At 36.2% G+C, this 17681-nt stretch overlaps 1 protein-coding gene across 1 annotated transcript in view; it reads right to left on the bottom strand.

The window, feature by feature from the left end:
- Positions 1-7170: 7170 nt before the first annotated feature.
- PLCZ1 (phospholipase C zeta 1) overlaps positions 7171-17681 on the bottom strand; it is a 30369-nt gene continuing 19858 nt past the window's right edge. The window contains exons 9-12 of the mRNA XM_059680953.1: positions 16966-17138; positions 11391-11523; positions 8107-8256; positions 7171-7315 (exon numbers count right to left, since the gene is read on the bottom strand). Coding sequence (XP_059536936.1) covers positions 7230-7315; positions 8107-8256; positions 11391-11523; positions 16966-17138 — 542 coding nt within the window. The 3' untranslated portion in view covers positions 7171-7229. The remainder of the gene's footprint in view (positions 7316-8106; positions 8257-11390; positions 11524-16965; positions 17139-17681) is intronic.

Below are 17681 nucleotides of genomic sequence, written 5' to 3' on the forward strand. Positions count from 1 at the left end.
CTCATCATTGATGTTCCTATCTCTCTCTCTCTCTCTCTCTCTCTCTCTCTCTCTCTCTCTCTCTCTCTCTCTCTCTCTCCCTCATAAATTAAAATATTTTTTTTAAAGAAAAACATTTAAGGTCAACTGTATTAGCCACTGCTGCTGGGATAACGAATAATAAGTTGGGCAAAAAAATGGACTAATTGAAAAGTCTAAGAGGAAAGGCTAGGGAATGAGAAGTTCTGCAGAAAAGGGCATGGATAAGCTTTCACATATTCCTAGGAATGGTAAGCACACACACATGCCCATGGCAGGAGCATGTTCAGAAAAGACCCCAGAAGGCAAAAAGCTGTTATCTCTGGCTGACCTTCAGGCTTTATTCAAACAAGAAGTGAAGGTTAAGATAGAGGGGCAAGCTTCCATGCTGAATGTTAAAGGCATTCCCCAACACACTGAACTGAGGCTGTATACAAAACTGGAAGATTTTTAGTTTTCATGTTTTACTGTTTGTTTGTGGGTGTGTGTTTTGTTCCGGGAGTTAAGAAAATTTTTGTGAAATCACTTGTTGACCACAGAGAATTCAGTGGCTATACACAATAAAGGACACAGACTCTTAAAAACTAGTTCAGAAAATTCACTAAACAAACAACTACTATAATGAGAAGCAACAGCAAAGTCCAATGAAGAGGGCAGGAAGCAAAATTTCAGAAAGGCTAAGAAATGCCTTTGAGCCCAGCAGTCAAACCCAGTCTGGCTTGACCACCAAGTCCATGCAATTTCTACCACACCCTTCTGCCGTAGAGGAGGACTCAGCACAGGACTCCACCAGATTCTTCTCCCAGTGAACAAAACAGTGTAGAGGGTGGGGTGAAAGGCTGGGGCAAACTGTGGATCCAGAGGAGGAATAGAAGAAATGGGAATATTTTCACTTGAGGGCAACCTCAAAAGATAATACTGAAAATATAATCAGACTTTTGACGTAGTCAAAATTAATATCCAGTTAGCATCTCTTACTGATAGTTATGCTTAAAGAATCTCTGTCTCTTTCTTAGGCTCAACCTATATTATCAGAAGCTCCCCCACTTCTTCCACCTCTTTATTATGCTCTCTTGGGTCTCTCAGGGACTAATAGTAGAATGAATTTAAGAGAAAAAGAAGTCCATCTATACCCACAATAATGTCCTTTATATAATATCACATTAAATATGGTATTTCTTAAGTAGAAATACATCGGTTTTATAAAATAGGTTCACATTCACCAGGAAGTTCCATACTGATGAGACAGAACTTATTCTTTGAAAAGATGAAGAATCTAATACATCTTTAGCATTTTACCAGTTTACCAGTTTACTAATCTCCTACTGAGATGATCAAAGAATTTTTTTTTGAAAGGAAAGCCTTGCTTATCTATTGAAAATCAGGTAGAATGCAACCTACACATGCAGCATCCAAATTCTTCATTTGAGACAGGAACTGAAATGCAGTATTAATACACCCACCATCTATTCTCACTGAAGCACCAGGGCTGCAGCCCTGCAGCCCCTGGCCTTCCCCAAGGAGACTATGCCTGCTGCTCAGTCATCATCTGACACAGGGACGATAGGACCAACATCCGGGGGAAGTTCGCAGATCCTGGTGTGACTCATTTCCCTTCTGTAAGGTGTTGCTCACCACAGGCCAACTCACCACCATTTATTACTCTCTTAGTAGAAGTGCTCATAGCTATACTTATTGCTCAGGGATGTGCCTACAGGCATATTACAGGCCTGCTCTGTTCTCTGATGCGCATCTGCCCACTCATGTAGAAGGAGCTCATTCAGGCAAAAATTCTGATTTCCAATTATAAATGTGAGCAGAAACCCAAAACATCAGTTGATATGTGAGAAAAATAAGAGAATTAAAGAGAAGCTCCTGGTGAGTTCTCAGAGTAACTTCCCCTACTGAAAAGTCTAATGCAATAAAATGATGAGAATCATATTAGTGATGATAGTTAATATGTATATGGGATTCAAGTTTCAGGCACTATTCCAAATTATTTATGTACATTTTAAAAATTTAATCCTTATAACAATGATTATTGATTCCATTGATGTGAAAACTGAAAAAAGGAAAGATGAGTATTTTGCCCAAGGTCCCACACTTAGTAGGGAGCAGAGGATATAAGCCTGGGACATCAAGTGCTAGCATCCATTCTCTTAACCCCTGGGCTATATTCCCTTGCAATTAGACTTATGGACTTTTTTTGCATATTTATTATGTGACAGGCACAGTAGCAAGCATTTTACATTCATTATTTTATTTAATATTTATAATACATCTGTTTGGGAGGTATAATAACTTCATTTTAAATCTAATTCATACTGTCAGTGAGATTCTGGAAGATATTGTCTTAATCAGCTCAGACTGCTATAACAGAACACCATAGACTGGATGGCTTAAACAACAGACATTTACTTCTCACAGTTCTGGAGGCTAGGAAGTCCAAGATCAAGGTGCCAGCCAATGACGCCCCTAGTGAGAGCTCTCTCCCAGACTTGCAGACAGCTGCCTTCTCACTGCATCCTCCCATGGCAAAGAGAAGGCACTCTGGTGTCTTTTCCTCTTATTATAAAAGTACTAATTCCATCCTGAGGACTCATCTTCATGACCTCATCTAAACTAATTAGCTCCCAGAGACCCACCTCTTAATACAATTACATTAGGGGTGAAAGCTTTAATATATGAATTTGGGAGGAACACAGACATTCAGTCCATAACAAATATAAAAAATTAAAATAGAAATATGCTACCATGAAACAAGATTGATATAAAATCAAAGTTTTTAGGAAATAAATATTTCAAGAGTTTTTCTATCTCTGATTGCTACATTTCTCCACAATCACAAAAATTATACACACATCAATATCAGAATGAACACTGCCGAAAATCAGATTATTAATTAGACATCCCAGTTGTCTGTGTCATAGAGAAAGGGAAGCGAAAAACATTATCTAGTTCAGAAACCTCACTTTTAAAGAGAATTCAGTAAGCAATGAGAGGTGAAGGGCCCACCCAGGATATCTTCAATATATTATTTTGAACACATTACTTAGCTCTTTAATCTTTAGTGTCTCCCTCTGCAAATTCTCCTTTAATTGCTATGATGGTTAAACTGGTTAGTGCATATAAAGCACTTAGCACTAGGTCCCACTTGGAATACGGTTAGTAAATAACACATGATTTTATTCCTATTAATATTATCATTATTGTCACTGGTGGCAGACAGAGGTCTCCTGATGACCAATTCAGTGTTCCTTTCACATTATCACTCTGACCCATTTTCATAATATTTTTTCTAGCCAATCACCAAAATCACCAATGTTTATATTGTCAAAGAGTTTTTTCAAATGAGTTCCTTTATTTGATCACAGCAGCTAAGAAACTTTCATTTGGGAAAATCACTTAGGAAAAACATAGCTTATAGTTATATTTAATATGAGAAACTAAATAATGTATATGAAAGTATTTGATAAACAACAGTAAGATACCATATATTTTATTGGATTGAATCGCTAATAGAGTGAGAGGGTTGAGAAGAAATAGCCACAGATCAGAGAAATAGAATATGATCATGGCATCTGTGGATAATAAGGATGATGTGTGAGTGAGCCAGCATAATGGAGAAAGCTTAATATTCAGGAGCAGAAGAGAGGCCAGCACTCCAGAGCTATCCCATCTATAGGGTAGGCACCAGACCCATATGGCTACTTGAATTTAAATTAATTGAAATAAAACATGACTTAAAATTCAATTCCTCAGTGGCACTAGCTACTGTACACATTAGTCATATCACAAGTGGTAAATAATTACATGTAGCTAATTGGACAGAGAAGATATATGACAAGTCCACCATTGCAGACAATTCTATGGTATGTACAGCCTTAAAGAAATGATGTAGGAAAGAGGAGATTAGATGTTTTTCCAAAGAACCAAAACAATTAAGAGAGATTGTTTTATTTCATGGTTGACCGTGATTTATAGCTTTATAGTTTTTGATACTTCCTGGGTTTGACAAATTAGCATATATTATTTCAGGAAACTGTTTGATGTTATTGGTTTTTAATGAGAAAATACAGCTGTCTCCTCATTCTAACTTAATTCTCAGCAACTGTTATTTACTATCTCTTCTGCAACAACCCAGTCCCAATATCCCAGGCTCAATCTTCATTGCACATCTAGTGAAAAATTGCCCTGAATTAAGATGATGCTTTTGATTGTACAAGCAATTCCATAAAAGTTTCTAACAAGCTCAGAAGCCTGCAGAGTCTGGAATAGCATCTTATGCCTAGCACTCCATTCAATCTGTGTGTCCTTCAATTTAAAGAGACTCAGATAACCAAATCTGCTTAAAGGGTTGGCTAATCCTGGTCTTAGAACACATATTGTTATATCTGAATCAACTAAAAACCTTTAATGTACAACTGATGCAAGTTATTGGCCAGAATGCCCCAAAGAGAGCTGAGACTCTACCATTTTATAGGGTTTGTATTTTATCAACTTGAACAACTTCATGTGTTGAAGCATGATTACAGAGTGATTTTGCTTTTTTCTTGATCCATTAAGGTCACAGAGTGATTGTGGCCGGTGTTGCTGCTTTGTGAAACTGTTTATGTTCAACAGGAGAACAGCATGGCCTAACCATGAGTGGCAGGCCTGCCCCTAGCAACATCAAAGCCTCTCTGATCCTGCAAAATCAGTTCTTAGTTATATGGAAACATCAACCAAGGAATATAACCTAATCCCGAAAATTATGATGCCTTCCCTGAGGAACTGACATTTAAACTGAGAGTATAAAAGTTAAAAGGTCACCCTAGCCAGTTTGGCTCATCAAAGGGTCCCAGGTTTGATTCTGGTCAAGGACACTTGCCTTGGTTGCAGGCTCCTCCAAGAAAACCAATCAATGTGTTTCTCTCACATCAATATTTCTCTGTCTCTTTCCCTCTCTCTTCCACTCTCTCTAAAAATAAAAAATATCCTCGGGTGAGGATTAAAAAATAATAGTAATTTTTAAAAAATAAAAGTTGAAAGGTCTTCTGTTGTCACAGCCCAGTGGTTCACTTAGCCTTTTCTTCTGTTTCCTTCCACTTACCAACACTATTTTTTCCTACAAGTGAATTATGCATAGAAAGCACATACCAAAGCTGGCTTCTTACACCATTCCAAATCTCCTCTAATGTAAGAACATTCCATGACTGTGGAGTTTCTATAGGTAGTAACTGCTAAAAGTTCTTGTGAGGAAATAATAATGATAATGTTGTTGATGATGATGATGATGCCTGTTCAATTTAAAGGGTAAAGTCAGAGGTAAATAATACACACACAAAAAGATATATTTAAACATCACAGGTTATTGTACAGAAAATAAAATAATCCAATATTTCCTTTCAAAGCTGTGTTTCTCAAGTAGAGTGTAATGCTAAAAAAAAAAAAAATGAAAGATTTGGTCTTCAAAGTTAGTGACTTGAATTTTATTAATACCCAAGAAAAAGTGAGAAAGAAAATATATCTTTTTTCTCCCTTATTTCAAATCTTGTTAGTGTAAATGATGTTTAAAAAGTGTATCCTGCCGAATTCATTGAACCTTCCTACAAATTCATCTGATCAAAATCTTTAAATCTCATACAATTCCATGTCTTCAAAAGACTTTAGAAATTTAGAGAAAATTAAAGCCGTGGGCCAGTGGGGTGAACATCCCACCTACTGTTAGGCTGCACAATAGATGATGCAAGTCAAACCCTTCCATAATCTAGCAAAACTGAAACACCCCTCTGGCTATGCCTCTCCACGGGGAAGAGTGCACCCTGATCTTTGATGCAGAGAGCCCACGAGGGAGAATCTAGATGACTATGCACTGAGTGATTTGAAACATTTCTTACTACTTAGTTTGGATATTTGAACTCCCAGTGGCACTTTTATTTTGAATATTTACTTTCAAGAGTAAACTATGGCAATAGTAAAACATGACAGATGAGTTATTTTGTATTTTTCTGGCATCAGTGTACATCTCAAGTAGTCATTTTTGTTATTTTAGTTATAAGTTCAGATTTAAAATCAACAAATACCTATGAGGACTCTATAATTTGTCAGAAATTTTGCTGAGTGCTTTCACCTCACTGCCATGCAACAATGTGGTGGAATAAATATTAATAAGCCTATTTCTTTTATTTTAAGAACAGTTAATAGATATTCTTCCACATATAAAGTCCTACTAATGGTAGTAGGTTCAGCATATGAAACAGCACAGGAACCTCATCTGTGATCAAGAAACAGTCTTCAGCCTGGCCGGCATGGCTCAGTGGTTGAGCATCGATCTACGAAGGTCATGGTTCGATTCCTGGGCAGGACATATGCCCAGGTTTCTAGCTCAATCCTAGGTGTGGGTCATGCAGGAGGCAGCCGATCAATGATTCTCTCTCATCATTGATGTTTCTATTTCTCCCTCTCCCTTCCTCTCTGAAATCAATAAAAAAATATATTTTTTTAAAGAAACAATCTCCAAAGTACATTTAGTACAGACTCAGAATCCTTGAAAATTTATTCAGAGATCCAAAATGTAAATCCACGTAACAGATCTCTTGTATAGATATAGAACCTGAATACAGTTGGAACCCAAATAAATTTCATAAACACTCATAAATATGTCTGTGTGATTACTAGGTGCCAAAACCAGTGCACAGCATTTAATCACCAGCTTGAGACTGCAGGGGCTAATTGGTCAAGAACACAAAATACTACCTGGAAATTTTATTTCCCAGTGCAATATGCAGTAGCGGGTGTCTAGAAGTTAAAGCACTCTTTGATTTTACACTCCTTTTATACTGCCAAATATTTGCCAACAAATCTTATACACTCAGACATATTTTTATAGGTTGTAAATTCTACTAATTAACATGATACAAGCCAGTTAAACGCACAGCCTCCTCAGAAAAGGGGCAGGAGAAACTGCCTGAAAAGAACACCACACTGAGTCAGGAGCCGCTGAACTGTCTATGTCCTTTCCCCCACTGCTCTGTTGTGCACTGTTGTGCATATTTACAAGTGAGTTTGCTCAGTATTTCCATTTTTGTAAATAATTATGTGTGTGTGTGTGTGTGTGTGTGTGTGTGTGTGTGTGTGTGTGTTGAAAAAAATGGAAAATGTATATGAACATTTATTTTGGCCATTTTATTGTGATATGTAGCTAACAATGGGTCAGATACTATTAGTTGCTATCTGATGTGCCAAACATAAACCAACAGTGAAGCAGGCTCGAGATCCTCCCCAGATCTGGAAAACAGAGGAACGCGACGGTAACCTGCAAAAAAACAAAACAAAAAAAAAACATATCTAATTAGAACAATAAAAAGAAATTAACCAGCAATGGCCCCAATAGTGCTACTGAGAAAGACTATATCTTTACTAAGCATACCATAAAAACTCTGGCTACATAGTTTTATTCATCTTGCATATTAATTTTCAACAAAATAAAATAAGTTTCTATTCTGGTTTTCTACTGAATTACACTGAGGACATAGCTCAGCAACTCCCTTTAAAGTGCAAGGTCTCCAAAATTAGCCACCACCCTTCTGCTTCAGACTCTGTCTCCTAGGTATATCTCACATGGTGTTAGAAAAGTAAGCATATTGAGATGAGGTCATTGGGAGTACAATGTACATCAGCCCGTAAGGTGATGCAATAAACAGGCAGCCCTGAAAAGAGTCAAGAAAGGATCATCTTGGGCTCCCAGTCTCTTCTCCTGAGGTGGGAAGAACGAGCCACTGCTTCTCCCTTCTCTTGGATTCCCATCCTTCATTTTTTCTGGTAGCAGTGACTATTCCTAGCTGAAACACAAAGCTATGATCCATGTACAGAAATGCTCATACATGCCAAGTTTGTCTAATTAGTCTGCCTACTGATCCCACACCCCAATCCCATATTCCATATGAGCACACATTTCTGTAATTTCACCAAGAGAAAACATGTGTCAATATGTAAAATCTCCTTTATATCTGGATGTCATGGATAGAGCTATTTGGTATATCAAAGTCTGTCTTTGGTAAAAAGTTATAATTGTCAGCACAATCATCTTACTTTTAGGCATATTACCTTTGCCCATGCATAAAAGTGGTAAAGTATATTGCCCAAGAAATTCATTTTCGGCTATTATATTTTGACTTTCCACAACAAAACGTACCAATGCCAATTCTGGCACCTGAATAATAAATGTGAACGTTTCATTCCATCTTGGACTAAAAGCTGAAACATAAAGGAATAGATAGAATCAAAAAATCATAGACAATATTTATAGGGAAAATTTTGTAACATCTGTTCTCCCAAAATTTTTCTCTTCAATACTTTAATAACAGTAGCTTGTGTTTTAGATCATTTTAATTTTTAACTCACTCACTGAGAAAATAATGACAGTAACAACATTTTTGAGTATTTATTATTGCTGAGCAATATTCTAAGAGCTTTATTTTTTAAATATATTTTCTTGATTTTTTTACAGAGAGGAAGGGAGAGGGATAGAGAGTTAGAAACATCAATGAAAGAGAAACATCAGTCAGCTGCCTCCTGCACCCCTCCTACTGGGGATGTGCCCACAACCAAGATACATGCCCTTGACTGGAATTGAACCTGGGACCTTCCAGTCCACAGGCTGATGCTCGATCTACTGAGCCAAACCAGTTAGGGCAAGAGCTTTAAATAGATACTGTCATTTAATCCTCACAACTGCAACAGGGTAACTGTTACTCACATTCATAGATGAAAACACTGATCCAGAAAGATGCTACATAATTTCCTAAGGGTTCAGATTCACAGCCATTAAATGACAGGTTAATATCTCAAGTAAATGGAGTCTGATTTCAGAGCAGAAATGTTTAATCATTATGCGATATAACTCCTGTGTTTAGGCCTTTCTTTAACAAAGAATTGAGACATGAAGAAGTAACATTGCTTTTCTATACCAGGTCTTATCATGGGCAGAGCACCGTGGACAGTTGTGGGACTGGAAGCTAGATAGTAAGTGCTCTAAAGCCAGCTTTTGATCTTTGGTTTGACTAAGTGCTCATTTTTATTTATTTTTTAAATATATTTTATTGATTTTTTTTACAGAGAGGAAGGGAGAGGGATAGAGAGCTAGAAACATCGATGAGAGAGAAACATCGATCAGCTGCCTCCTGCACACCCCCTACTGGGGATGTGCCCGCAACCAAGGTACATGCCCTTGACCGGAATCGAACCTGGGACCCTTCAGTCCACAGGCTGATGCTCTATCCACTGAACCAAACCAGTTAGGGCCAAGTGCTCATTTTTATAGTACAAAGTTGATGAATAATGTATGTTTCTAGCAAAACAGATCATCCCAAACAACAATCTCTTGTCAAAAAAGAAATCCAATTGTATTACAACATGACTCAAATCATCCAATATTTAAGCTTAATTTAATGGAATCAAGAAATTCACATGCAGATCAAATATAATAAAGAAATCAATAGACTCAGAGGTTCAGAGAAAAATATGCATTGTTTTTCATGGACAAAGGCAATGCTATGCCTGCTATGTCAATAGCTTTTGTTCTTTGAATTACATCTCCAGAAGCATTGAAGAATTTGTGGCGAATTATACATTGTCTGAGGTCACAAATGTGAATTTCCTAGACAGTCATACAGGATTCCCACAAAAATATTGAACTAAGTGACTCATGTGGGAATAATGACCGTATTACCTTTTCCTAAGAGGGGAAATAATCCCATAAAGGGACTGGTTTAAAAATCAGTTCTTTATAGCTATTGTTAATGTCAGCACAAAATTCTTATACTGATTGATTCTACCTCCTCCAACCCTACTTTAATGTAAACTCCTTCTCTCCCTCTCTCTTTCTCTCTGTCTCTCATACACACAATCACATGACCATCTCCAATAGAACGTTCTTATTTTATTTCATACTAATCTGTCTTAAGTAACCTGCATTCCACTCATCTTGAACTTCTTTACTTTTCCTCAGTATGTTTGAATTTTTTCTCCATGTTTTATCACTCATATTATTCCTTTTGCCTTAAATGCTCTTGTCCTTGATCTCTGTAAAAAATTCTGACTCTCTTGCCCTAACCAGTTTGGCTCAGTGGATAGAGTATCAGCCTGATGACTGAAAGGTTCCAGGTTCGGTTCTGGTCAAGGGCATGTACCTTGGTTGCGGGCACATCCCCAGTAGGGGGTGTGCAGGAGGCAGCTGATTGATGTTTCTAACTCTCTATCCCTCTCCCTTCCTCTCTCTGTAAAAAATCAAAAATATATTTTTTTAAAAAATTCTGATCTCCAAGAACTATCTCCAAATTTGCCTTTTCCACTACAATTCTTTGTACTTTTCTTAAAGCACTAATAATTCTTTACTTCAATTGTTTTACTTGCATTTCAATCCCCATACTGGATTGTGAACTATTTGTAACATAGTTAGTTGGGACTGACAAAATAACACACTTAATAAACCAAGATTTTAAGTTTCCTTGTACTTAGCATTAGGCTTTTAACATAATGGGCAGATAGTAGGCATCAAAGGGGATTGTCACCCAAGAAGAAAAAAACTAATATAACTTCACCTGCTTTTCTGTCAGTGTCATTAAGCCTATAGCATATTTCCAGACTCTGAAGTGAAGTCCACTATACTTTGGGGATATCAACTCAAAGAAGATTCTAGACTCAAATATCAGTTCCAAGGTTTCTTCCAAGGTGATCTGACTAAGAGTCAATCCCAGGACTCTATACTTGTCTAACTTCCTGAATGACTTCAACCTCAGGGAAGAAATGACAATGTCAGTACTGTTCTACACAAAATATCATGAGACCCTGGAACACTGAAAATCTTACCAAAGTCATTTCATCCATTCCTACATTTCCCTTCTGGCAAAAATGACTGGATTATGAATCCAAATACTGTATGAGTAGGTTTCTATGGAAGCCTTAGCCTGAGTCAGAAGCCACAGACTTTTAAAATAATTCAAGCAGTGAAGTACAAATGTGTAACATGCTCTATCAGAATAATCACGAGTTCTTCATTTTACATGGAGGCTGGAAGCTAAGTAGATTTTCAGCCCTCAAAATGTCTCCCTTACTTCAGTGATATTGGGGAAAATATAAAAGGGGGGTAAAAGTGAAAACAGTATAATTTTTTCAGATAAAATTTTGTATCTGTAATCTGAAAATATATCTAAATAACATTAAATTATTATCAAATTGCTTTTGCTGCAGATAACACTTCTATCATCTTAAACATAATGCAAAACCTTTGCCTTATGAATATTAGATATCAAAACTCTGTCAATATATAATTTTTAAGCTTTTCAACAAGAAGTCTAATAGAAGTTCAACGAAATATGTTAGGAGCTCACCATTTTTTTTAACTACATGAGTCTGCTGTTTCACTTGATCATTTGGAACACCAAAAATTTCTATAATCACTAACGTGTCAGCTTTGTTAGATGATGAATGAATACTGGGAGGCAACTGGATACCACTGATAACCTGTGCAAAAATATTTGAATACAAGAATTTAACACAATACCAAACTGCATCACCATTTAATTTCAAAACGAAATATGAGCATTGTGCTAAGTGAAATAAGCCAGTCAATGAAAGAAAAATACCACATGATCTCACTCATTTATGGACAATTAAGAACAATATAAACTGATGAGCAAAAATTGATACAGAGGCAGAGCAGCATCAAACAGACTGTCAAACTACAGTGGGAAGGCCAGGGAGGGTTCGGGGGCGGGGGGAGGGCAAGAGATCAATTGAAGGACTTGTATGCATGCATATAAGCATAACCAATGGACACAAGACACTGGGGGGGGGGGGAGGAGAGGCTAGTGGAAGGTCAAGGGGGAATAAAAAAGGAGACATATATAATACTCTTTGTAATACTTTAAGCAATAAAACAATTTAAAAAGTAATAAATAAATAAATAAAATAAGTATTGTAAAAAAATTGACCAATTTTAAGTCAGTTTCCCTAAAAACATTGTAAGTGTAAAATAACGTAAAATTTAAAATTTACTTTTATCCTCGAGTACCAATAGGTGAATACCAGAAACATGTCTAAATTATTCCGTTTTAGTAATATGTGATTATAATAGAATCCACATTGTCCAAGGCTTATGGTTCAACATGTGTTTTTATTTTAAAAGTGTTTGTTATGATTGTTAAAAAGCAATCTTAAAAGCATTGTATGACCACCCTCAATTGTAATTCAGGCTGAGATAATCAGCAGCATAGATTATTTTCAAATTCATTATATATATATATCAAAAATTAGAAGCATTATCATTATTACTTCTGAAATGTTAGAAAAAGCATCACTATTTCCCAAATAGCATTTTATGTTAGTATAATTTATATATTTAGATAATTTATTACAAATTTATATTATCTGTTGTCTATATTATCATACGTAACGTAAGTCTGACTAAATTCAGTATTTCACATGCATATTAGGAACCAGGTATCATAAAAATGCTTTAAAAACTATTAATTTGCCGAAACCGGTTTGGCTCAGTGGATAGAGCGTCAGCCTGTGGACTGAAAGGTCCCAGGTTCGATTCCGGTCAAGGGCATGTACCTGGGTTGCGGGCATATCCCCAGTAGGAGATGTGCAGGAGGCAGCTGATCGATGTTTCTCTCTCATCGATGTTTCTAACTCTCTATCTCTCTCCCTTCCTCTCTGTAAAAAAATCAATAAAATATATTTTTAAAAAAAAACTATTAATTAGTTTTACTTAGCCTTTTATCAAGCTAATTGTGGAAGCAAAAACTTATTTTATTTTAAGGAATAAAGTTTGAACAAAAATCAATATTTGAAGTGTTCTTAATTAATAAAATGTGCTAATGTAAAAATTTAGGTATGACTTCAATTTTTGAAGATTATACTAAAGAGAAACAAATAAAAATTTAAGTTTGAAAAGAAAAATAAAGAGGAAGGAAGAGAAAGAAAAAGAAACCCCCAAATTTTTCCTTTTCTTCATCCATATGTTATGGCATTACCTAGAAACCAAGTGATGGTGCACATATTTAGCAACCAGTATGGAATGGACAGTGATCAGTCAGCATAATTAGACATGAATGTAATTAGAAAGAAAATTGATCATAAGCAGCTAGTACACCAATATCAGAGCCTACCAGCTGAATATCAGATCTGCAGATAATAGACCCTTACCAATATGGAGAAGGTTCTCTATTGGTACACCTCCTGTCCAAAAGAAAATTGTCTAGCTAACTAAATAATTATGATTGAATATAAGAACTGAAAAAGAATTTAGAGATTATTGTTCAAATAGTTTATGCACTCTGACTCACAAAACCCTTAAAGGGACAATTGCAGAGGATGGATGTCAAACAGAAGCCCTCAGTAGCTCTGCTTTCATCTCTTGGGCTTATGCATAAGATTTGGAACCTAAAATAATGGCTTCATAGTTTTTATAAGCCCCAAAATAACTTACCTAATTCAAAACTCTTAGTTTGCAGATGACAAAGGCTAAACCAAAAATGTTGAATAACATTATCAAGGGCATCAGAAAGCTAATAAAACTAGGTCTTTTCCCAAATCATGCCCTCCACAATTTGTACAAGTTATAATGTAATCACAAATCTCCTTAGAATAATCAAAGCAGGAGGGAAGACCCACATGGCCAGGGCAGCAGCTTTGTGGAAAAATTATTAACCCTGTCTGTTTCACAACATGTCACTCATTCCCCTACATGAGACCTCTTATAATACAAACAGATGGCTTTTGTAAACATCTGTGCATACTAGCTATTGTCCATCTTTGCTTTCTCAATAAAAGAGCATGTGTAGTCTCTTCATTAAGCATGAAAAAGAAATCATCCATTCAATTAACCTGCATGTCCTGAGCATGCACTTTGTGTCAGGTACTGGGGATAAGGATTGAAAACAGTCCTTGTCTTTAAAAGACCCTCAGTCAAGTGGGGGAGAATGACAAGTACTATAAGCAAATTAACAATTATAATACAGCATGGTAAGTGTCTAATATATGCATGCATAGGGTGTTATGAAAAAACAGAAGTAAATTACAAAATGAAAACGAAACACAATTAAGTGTAGGGAAAAGCTGCCAAAAAGAAGTGACTCTTATGTCTTAAAAAATGAGGCAGCGCACAATAAGCATGTGAAAGATGGAACAATAGTTCAGTCAAAGAAAATAGCATAAGCGATACATGGAAGTGTCATCATGGACAGAAAAGGAGGCTTCCCTATGGTTAAAAAACAAAGTGAAAGGCTAGAAGTGGTGAGAGATGGGGCTAGAGAAGTATGCCACAGCCTAACTAAAAAAGCAATCAGGAGACACAAATAAATTCTAGGTAGGCAAGATACGGTTAGCATTGTAGCAAAATCTCTCTTTTCAACTTGTGAAAGATGGATCAAGAGAACTAAGGTTATCTGAAAACTCCTTAGGAAGCCAAAAGAATAGAAGTGATAGAGGTAACAAATTCCTAAAATAGGACAGCAGCAAATAACATCAGGTCAGCTGACTGGATAAGGAAGACATTTAGGAGTTGGATCCATAGAATTTAGAGATGGTTGGACATAGGAAGTGAAGGAGATGTGGAAGAGAAAAATGCCTCCCAATTTTTCAACCTGAGTTAATGGAGTGAACAAGTTCAACTGAATTCACTGAGCTTTACATAAAAGTAGGTTTGACTAGAAAATAATGTTTAGGCTTTACTATTTTAAGTTTGACAGAACAGTGATAAAATAGGTATGGATGTTAAGTAGGCTATTAAAAATATACTTTTATATTTCCAAAATGAGGCCAGATTAAGGATTTGAGTATTGTCGGTGGTTGAAACCATGAATGTATATAAAAGGACAGAAGAAGAATATTTAGTTTGAGGGAAGGATTAAGAAAAAGCCTTAGGTGACATAAATATTTTAGTGGAGGTACAGAAAGAAGAACCCACAAATGAAAGTGAGAAAGAATTGTTTAGCAGGGAAGAAAAAAAGGAGACAGAAAAGCCACAGAAGCCCAGCAAGTCTTGTGTGCAGTAAGAAAGGATCTTAAAGGGTGGCTGATTCATCTATTCTCACTAGGACTAGAACAAATAGACTAGTTGCTTAAAACAACCAGAATAATACAACTATTTGTATTTTTCACTCATGCCAAAAAGCAACAGAAAGAGTATTTTCAGATATGGAAGGATGCTGAAGTAACATCCACCTATATTATCTATAAAGATTAACAGAAATTTAAAAGGTATTGAATGAATTCAATGGCACTCAAAAAATTAATGTATACTATTGAGCTTATACAATAACCAAAAAAAGGAAAAGAAAAAATTATTAATCTTTCTTATTTTGTATTAAAATTACAAAAGGGATACCAAAGTTATAATAACATTGTAAAGTAAGCTTAATGTATAATACTTGGACAGATTCTAGAAAGAATGCCAACTAATTGACCTGGGGCTGTAGGCAATGTCTAGATGTGACTATTCTAGAGGCACAAAATCCCTAAGAACCAGGAGAAAAGTCAGCTATATGTTTCACTGGCACCATTTTCTGCCGTGGCCAGAATCATTTTTGTCCCATTCATCTTTGATGTACTCTCTTCCCACATTAATCTCTGGTAAACAGCTCTTAAACTTCTTCCCATTCTCAGATGGGACAACTTGGCTAGGGCCTATAGTGGATGGAAGTGGTCCCCCAAATCCTGCAACTTTACGTCAGGAAAGGAGAGGGCTGAGATGGAAAGAATAGAGGGAGATGCGCAGTCTGGAGGTTCTAGTATTTCCTGCCCCCATGACATCCAGTAACAGTGGCTGGAGAACTTTCTCCTCGGCCAGCAGAGCCAGCAGAGAGCTACCCTCAGTCTTAACATGAGACACAATAAAATTGACCAAAGTACCAAAATTCCAGCATAGAATCTGAGATGATTCATATGGTTCTATGAGCAACTACATAAATAGAGAGGGGGACCAAGGAGACCACACTCACCTCATTTATTTGCAAACAACAGGTACAGATACAATCTAAAATAGAATTGTTTATAATTAAGTGCAGAGAGGAAGCTTGGGATTTTTTTAAGATTTGCACTTAAGGAAACAAAAAATAGCACTTAAGTTATAGAAGAATAAGAACGTTTTTGAAAACACTTTGCAGGGAACAATACATTTTAAACGGCTGCTTATGCTCTCCAGAATTACACAGGATGTAACAAAACAAAAGATGAGAGGCGGGATAATAAGGTAGAAGCTGGGAGAAATATAAAGTAAGCAATATGAGGTAAATAAAAATTAGGGGGAAACTAATAATGCAGGTGAAAATTCACGTTGACATTATAATCAGTAAAGAATAAAATCAAATAGAGAGGAAAATCAAATGCCAAGGGAACAGAAAAAATGATGAAGTTGACACAAATTAGTAAACAGGAAGAGAAGATACTCAAAGAGGTTCTACTAATACTTTTAATTTCTAAGTAATCAGGAATATTCAGAAATATAAGAGGGGAGGGATTCTGAACTGCAAAAGTCTAATTCTGAGATTAATGAAAAGCAAATAGCTCCTAGCATTGTCTAGTAAAAGTCCTTAAACTTAAGGGAGTCAGGTGGGGGACAGCATATCCACAGGGAATAAGTGGGCTGAACTCAGACTTCTCTATCACAATACAAAATGCCTAAAGACCATGGAATAATATAAATGAACCTCAGAGAGAAGAAAGTTTTAACCTCAATATTTCTTCTATTCACATCATTCATGCAAAAGAGTCAACAGAAAGACATTTTTGGATATGGAAGGATGCTAAAATACCAGCCACACATCTGAACACATCTGAACAGCTGAACACATCAACAGAAACTTAAAAAGCATTAAAGGAAATCAATGGAACTCAAAATATTAATGCATACTATCTAACATACAATAACCAGAAAAGGAAAAGAAAAAGTTTACCTACCTTTATTGTAAGTGTAACTGGCTTGCTGTCTTCTGGTGTTTTCTGTGGATTAAACTCTGTTTCAATATCTCTTAGGAATCGTGGTTTCAAAATATATCCAGAACGACCATTTTCCAAAAATTTCCCATTTTGAAGGTCCATAGGCAGACCAGGGGTCTGGAAATTTAAGGCCACTGTGAGAAAAAAAGTATTTTGACATGGTCAGGAAATAGAATAGCTAAAAAAAAAAAAAAAAAAAAAAAGTTAATAGAATCACCGAAACCTAATCATGGATTATATATCTTCAAACATTTTAAGAGCAAGCCCCATTAGTCAAATAACTCATGATTCATAAACATTTTCTCCTGCCATGTCTATATCAACATGGTGATTTTCAAAGTTTAATCTGTAAATTATTTTATAGTTTTGATTCAAAGAATCAAAATGACACACAATATATATTATAGAACAACCATGTACATGTCAGATAACAGCCAGTGAATATGAGAATAAAGAAAATCAGTACATTGCCCAAGCTGGTTTGGCTCAGTGGATAGAGAGTCGACCTGCAGACTGAAGGAGGCAGGGTTTAATTCTGGTCAAGGGCACATGCTCAGGTTGCTGGCTCGATCCCCAGTAGGGGGTGTGCAGGAGGCAACCAATCTATGATTATTGTCATTGATGTTTCTATCTCTCTCTCTCCCTCTCCCTTCCTCTCTAAAATCAATAAAAAATAT

The sequence above is a fragment of the Myotis daubentonii genome, chromosome 2, assembly GCF_963259705.1.
Source record: "Myotis daubentonii chromosome 2, mMyoDau2.1, whole genome shotgun sequence".
In the NCBI taxonomy this organism is placed as follows: domain Eukaryota; kingdom Metazoa; phylum Chordata; class Mammalia; order Chiroptera; family Vespertilionidae; genus Myotis; species Myotis daubentonii.